Source organism: Ylistrum balloti, unplaced genomic scaffold, assembly GCF_031769215.1.
Source record: "Ylistrum balloti isolate Yb309-2 unplaced genomic scaffold, AGI_CSIRO_Ybal_v1 Utg369692, whole genome shotgun sequence".
In the NCBI taxonomy this organism is placed as follows: Eukaryota; Metazoa; Mollusca; class Bivalvia; order Pectinida; family Pectinidae; genus Ylistrum; species Ylistrum balloti.
Genome location: NW_026781927.1, coordinates 586,315 through 592,640, shown reverse-complemented (window position 1 = coordinate 592,640; position 6,326 = coordinate 586,315). Strand labels below are relative to the sequence as shown.

General features: G+C 38.7%; 1 protein-coding gene across 1 annotated transcript; it reads right to left on the bottom strand.

Annotated features, from left to right (window-relative positions):
• Window positions 1-1,927: 1,927 nt before the first annotated feature.
• Window positions 1,928-2,969, bottom strand: LOC132565105 (mucin-2-like). Its single transcript, XM_060229712.1, has 2 exons — window positions 2,241-2,969; window positions 1,928-2,092 (listed from the first exon to the last, which is right to left on the bottom strand). Exons 1-2 carry the CDS (start codon window positions 2,967-2,969, stop codon window positions 1,928-1,930), a joined length of 894 nt encoding a protein of 297 aa, XP_060085695.1.
• Window positions 2,970-6,326: the final 3,357 nt, after the last annotated feature.

Genomic DNA, 6,326 nt, shown 5'->3' with positions numbered 1-6,326 from the left:
AGGTAATATGCTACCTTACACATTATACCTGTGATTTGTATCAGAGTTAAGGTAACATGCTACCTTACACATTATACCTGTGATTTGCATTAAATAATTTCCCAGTTTGATCTTGAATTACAGTCCCTAACCATTTTCTTACTTTCCCTGCAATAAACCTCAGAATTTCATAGATATCACCCCACTCAAGATAAAGAATGGTAACCTTCACAGAGATTTCTGGGGTGTGATTCCCCAAATTGATATGAAAACGTTCTGGATTATCTGTTAATCCAGGTGGCTATGGTTTCCTCCCACAGTAAGACTCCTCATGCACCTCCATTTGGTCCAACAAAATGATTAATAAAAGTTAATGTATCTATTGTGCAATTTATATCTAAAACAAATATACCTGCCAGCCTCCTTGAATTTCAATCACTCCAAAAAAGGTACAATGCACAACTAGGGACCAAGGGGAATCTGCATATGAAATCTGAGAAAGATCCATCCAGTACTTTTCCAGAAATAGCGATAACAAGAATTGTTTGCGGACAAACGGACGGATGAACATACGGACGGACCACGGACGCAGGGCAGGATGATGGTGGGCTAAAAAGTGTTCACACTGACAGACTCACAAGTATGCAACACCAAAAGCTATAATTGTTTAAGCTACGTCCTAACTTTATCATCAGTACAGTATATTCCAGGTTATAAGCTAAGCCGCAGAGCCAATTTTTAACCAATTTTTTTAACTGATCCACATAGGGCATCGGAGTATAGGCCGCACCTGTTCTTATGATGTGATAACTGTTTACCGAAGTTTGTTAATATAACAGACAACAGAAAGCAATTGATCACGATCATCAGCGAAACAGTTAATATAAGTTTGCGAATGAATTATACATAGATAGTTTTTATTTTATTGACGTGTATAATAGCAACTTGTTTGGCTTGGGAGCTTTCAAAGTCTGTCTACCCAGATATATAGCCTTAGGTTACGTACGGTTTCCTTAACAATATCTCCATCATCGGTGTCTATACTGTTAAATATTAGTGAAGGCCAATGCATGCTGACAAAATTCTTATAGTCCCATATTATTTCTTAACCAAGCATGGCGGTCATTCTACAATTTGACCTAATGACCTATCAATCCCAGGATGCAACATGCTTTTTTAAACTTCCGCTATGGCTTCCAAAGCAACCATGTAAGTTCAGAAGATATTATTGTGATTCAAATCAAAAGGTATGATTAATTAAATCCCTGAGAATGTTATTTCTATTTCAATCTTAAAATCATCCTGTATGTGGATGCAAATGACGGTTTTAGAATCTGTTTCAGTCACAAACACATGATGGACAGGTACTTGTAGAAAACTGGGTACCAACGTCTCGTACTAGTGTACTAGTATGCTGGTTTTAAATAACTTCTTTTTTTATTCTTCCTGAAAGCATGACATGTTATAGCAACCAAAATTGTCAGGGTGTGAGGTCATGCAGGTCAATAATGCATGTGATACGCCCGGCCTTTTTTCCTCCATTTTGGGAAAACGCCACATGGAAATTTGGGGAATTTTGTTTCGCGAAATTTACGAAATTTGGGAAAATATGCCAGCATTCAAAATGTTAGAATTCCCTTAAAAATAAAGCTGAGTGAATCTTATTTAAACTATTGCATTTTGTTATATTTTATATTAAAGTTACAGACAGACCATACAGTGTATAAATGTCAGTGAAACATGGAAATCTTCAGTACAAGTTACATTGAGAATATAACTTTATTCATGTAAGGCAAGTCAAATAGTTTAACAGTCTAAACTGGGTTTTATTCATGATACAACCTTGAATTCTTCAGTACAACAATCAAAGTAAGTCAAATAGTCCAACAGACTAAAACTAGTTTTATTCACAAAAATAATAAAATAAAACAATAAAACATATCATATATCAAGACTGGACATTCTGAGTATCAGGGGGGTCACTTATGGCCGCAGTCTGGATAGTAGGAGTACCAGGGGGCTCACTTGTGGTAGTCTGGACAGTTGGAGTACCAGGGGGCTCACTTGTGGTAGTCTGGATAGTAGGAGTACCAGGGGGCTCACTTGTGGTAGTCTGGACAGTTGGAGTACCAGGGGGTCACTTATGGCTGCAGTCTGGATAGTAGGAGTACCAGGGGGCTCACTTGTGGTAGTCTGGACAGTTGGAGTACCAGGGGGCTCACTTGTGGTAGTCTGGATAGTAGGAGTACCAGGGGGCTCACTTGTGGTAGTCTGGACAGTTGGAGTACCAGGGGGTCACTTATGGCTGCAGTCTGGATAGTAGGAGTACCAGGGGGCTCACTTGTGGTAGTCTGGATAGTAGGAGTACCAGGGGGCTCACTTGTGGTAGTCTGGACAGTTGGAGTACCAGGGGGCTCACTTATGGTAGTCTGGATAGGAGTACCAGGGGGCTCACTAATGGTAGTCTGGATAGTAGGAGTACCAGGGGGCTCACTTGTGGTAGTCTGGATAGTAGGAGTACCAGGGGGCTCACTTGTGGTAGTCTGGGTAGTAGGAGTACCAGGGGGCTCACTAATGGTAGTCTGGATAGTAGGAGTACCAGGGGGCTCACTTGTGGTAGTCTGGATTGTAGGAGTACCAGGGGGCTCACTGATGGTAGTCTGGATAGTAGGAGTACCAGGGGGCTCACTTGTGGTAGTCTGGATAGTAGGAGTACCAGGGGGCTCACTAATGGTAGTCTGGATAGAAGGAGTACCAGGGGTCTCACTTATGGTAGTCTGGACAGTTGAAGCATCATTATTGAGATTGGAATCACAGACAAAAATTGGGGTGTCAGTTGGTGTGATGTCGCTTACATTTACCGCCGAACTATGCGGGTCTTCCAGGGTTGGTGTCTGAGAGGCAGCCCCAAACATGGTTCTAATTGACTTGCATTTTTCAGCATCCTTTTTCTGAATTTTCGCACAGTAATATTTGCTGTTATGTGACATTCTGTTGTCAGAGACGCCAGGCGAAAACACATGATAGCGAAGAAATCAAAAGGTATTCGAAACTACCGCACCGCCATTACGCAGCACCAAATACAAAATTGCGGTAGAGTCTTAATCGCTTTATCGTAATTTTGTCTCGCCTCGGAATGTTCAAACCTAGACTGCCCCTAATATCGCAAACAATTGATGACAAATTACGATTATTTTCATTTACCTGTCGAACACATGATCAAAATTGGTCATCAGCCAGTTTGTTAACTAAACGCTGATTGGCTGAACGTATCGAAGGCTGTGATTGAAAGAATGTAAATAGAATGGGCGGAGTCTTCGGCCTGCACAGTATAGCGATATATTTATATAGTGATCAAGGTGTTACACTGTTTATTTGTAAACATACCTGGTACTCTTTGGACAAGGTTGCTAGATTCATGTCGGCATTTTGTGTGGATTCGTATCCGACTTTCCTCGGATGCTTGAAGTTGCAGAATCACCTTCACTTTTAGTTTGTAACTTTAATTAACTAATCAACAGTTTTATCCCATGTATGAAAATTCCTGTTGTAATTAAAAAACCGACCTCAGAATTGGGAATATTTTTTTTCAGATTGGGAAAGAAACACCCAAATTTGGATTAGGAATGGGGCCGATATTCTGACCCGTGGGAGAGGGGAAATAAGGCCTGTAAGTCTCAACAAAATGGCTGTGAACCGATGTCCAGACAATACGCTTCTTTTTATTCTGCCAAATTTTTTTTCGTCCACATTAAGCCACACCAGTATATTAGCTGTATGCCCCACTGCTGACAGTAAAACTACAGCTTATAATCCAGAAAATATAGTATACAGAGTTCTTACTCTGGACTTATCTGCTAGAGGTTGAAAGTACTCACTGCAATGTAACTACCAAATGGATGCAAAAAAGTAGGGGGTCTCCCCAGGTACTCAAGTTTCCTCCAACATCAAAACTCCTCATGCTTACCCAGGTAAATCCCAACCAACAAGTGGGATTAATAACAGTTGGAAATTCTTGTTTTACAATTATTGTAAAATAAATAAGGTTTGATTAAATTAAGTCTTCTTCCACAAGTTCTTAATATACCAAGATAATTAATGAAGTTAAACATATGTAAGATCTTTTCATAAAGGACGAAAATATTCATGACTGAAAATTGATGGCCCTGAGATTCATCACTGAAACACTCATATGTCTTTGTTAAGGTAATCTTTGAATTTATACCTGGAAGCTTATACAGGGACAGCGGAAACAGAGTTATGGTGTTTCATGATATAAAATTCCTGATAAAAATTATAGAAAATTAAGATGCATGAAAATGAAAATACAAGCTGACTCTTGTTCCGACAGTTGACATTTATGAATGTATAAATAAAAATATCAGGGAACAAAAACAAGATTAAGTCTGCTAGTGAGTCTGGATTTATTGTCCTCCAGAGATAGACGAGTTCTGTTGATTACATTTTACCATTTTTGATAACAAATATATTTTCATCCCCATGGGTGTACTAAATATCAGCTAACTTGGTTGTAGGATGCGTTCATTTGATGTCCGAATGATAATTTCCATGATTTACTGTATAATGAAATAAACAAGCAACCCAACAGCTGGGCGGAAAGACAAGTGTACTACACGTCCTACATACTCAGTCAACAAGTGTACTACACGTCCTACATACTCAGTCATACATTCTCAGGATCAAATGTAAAGACAAGTGTACTACACGTCCTACATACTCAGTCATACATTCTCAGGATCAAATGTAAAGACAAGTGTACTACACGTCCTACATACTCAGTCATACATTCTCAGGATCAAATGTAAAGACAAGTGTACTACACGTCCTACATACTCAGTCATACATTCTCAGGATCAAATGTAAAGACAAGTGTACTACACGTCCTACATACTCAGTCATACATTCTCAGGATCAAATGTAAAGACAAGTGTACTACACGTCCTACATACTCAGTCAAACATTCTCAGGATCAAATGTAAAGACAAGTGTACTACACGTCCTACATACTCAGTCATACATTCTCAGGATCAAATGTAAAGTCTCTTTAAACGTTAAAAAAGAGAAACAATAAAGGTTCAAAAAAGATCCATCCATCTTCAATGGTTTTTAAGCAAGTGTTTTTCTGATTTGATTTACACTCAAATGTGTTCCAGAAAATTGATGATTATAGCAACACTTGTGTGTTTAAGGAAGTTATAAACATTCCTTTACAGAAGTTTATTTAGGGTTAAAAACCACAAAGCAAGTTTCCCTTAGGGTTGGGAGAAAGGACAAATAAGATTTGGTGTTTACACCTATTTTTCAAGTATAGCCAGTTTTTGCATAAACAAATGAAGAAAAAATTCTTTAATAAAAACAAAGGAAAAAAATATCACATCAACACTTAATCTTTTAGAACTGTTATGAGAGTATGAGAGAAGTAATAGCAAAACTCTGAAATAATGACCAAATCACTACTGTTAGTTGTAACAAGTCCATCTCCCTACTGTTAGTTGTAACAAGTCCATCTCCCTACTGTTAGTTGTAACAAGTCCATCTCCCTACTGTTAGTTGTAATCAGTCCATCTCCCTACTGTAAGTTGTAACAAGTCCATCTCCCTACTGTTAGTTGTAACAAGTCCATCTCCCTACTGTAAGTTGTAATAAGTCCATCTCCCTACTGTTAGTTGTAATAAGTCCATCTCCCTACTGTTAGTTGTAACAAGTCCATCTCCCTACTGTTAGTTGTAACAAGTCCATCTCCCTACTGTTAGTTGTAACAAGTCCATCTCCCTAGTGTTAGTTGTAATAAGTCCATCTCCCTACTGTTAGTTGTAACAAGTCCATCTCCCTAGTGTTAGTTGTAACAAGTCCATCTCCCTACTGTTAGTTGTAACAAGTCCATCTCCCTACTGTTAGTTGTAACAAGTCCATCTCCCTACTGTTAGTTGTAACAAGTCCATCTCCCTACTGTTAGTTGTAATAAGTCCATCTCCCTACTGTTAGTTCTAATAAGTCTATCTCCCAACTGTAAGTTGTAATAAGTCCATCTCCCTACTGTAAGTTGTAATAAGTCCATCTCCCTACTGTAAGTTGTAATAAGTCCATCTCCCTACTGTAAGTTGTAATAAGTCCATCTCCCTACTGTTAGTTGTAATAAGTCCATCTCCCTACTGTTAGTTGTAATAAGTCCATCTCCCTACTGTTAGTTGTAATAAGTCCATCTCCCTACTGTTAGTTGTAACAAGTCCATCTCCCTACTGTTAGTTGTAACAAGTCCATCTCCCTACTGTTAGTTGTAATAAGTCCATCTCCCTACTGTTAGTTCTCCCTACTGTTAGTTGTAA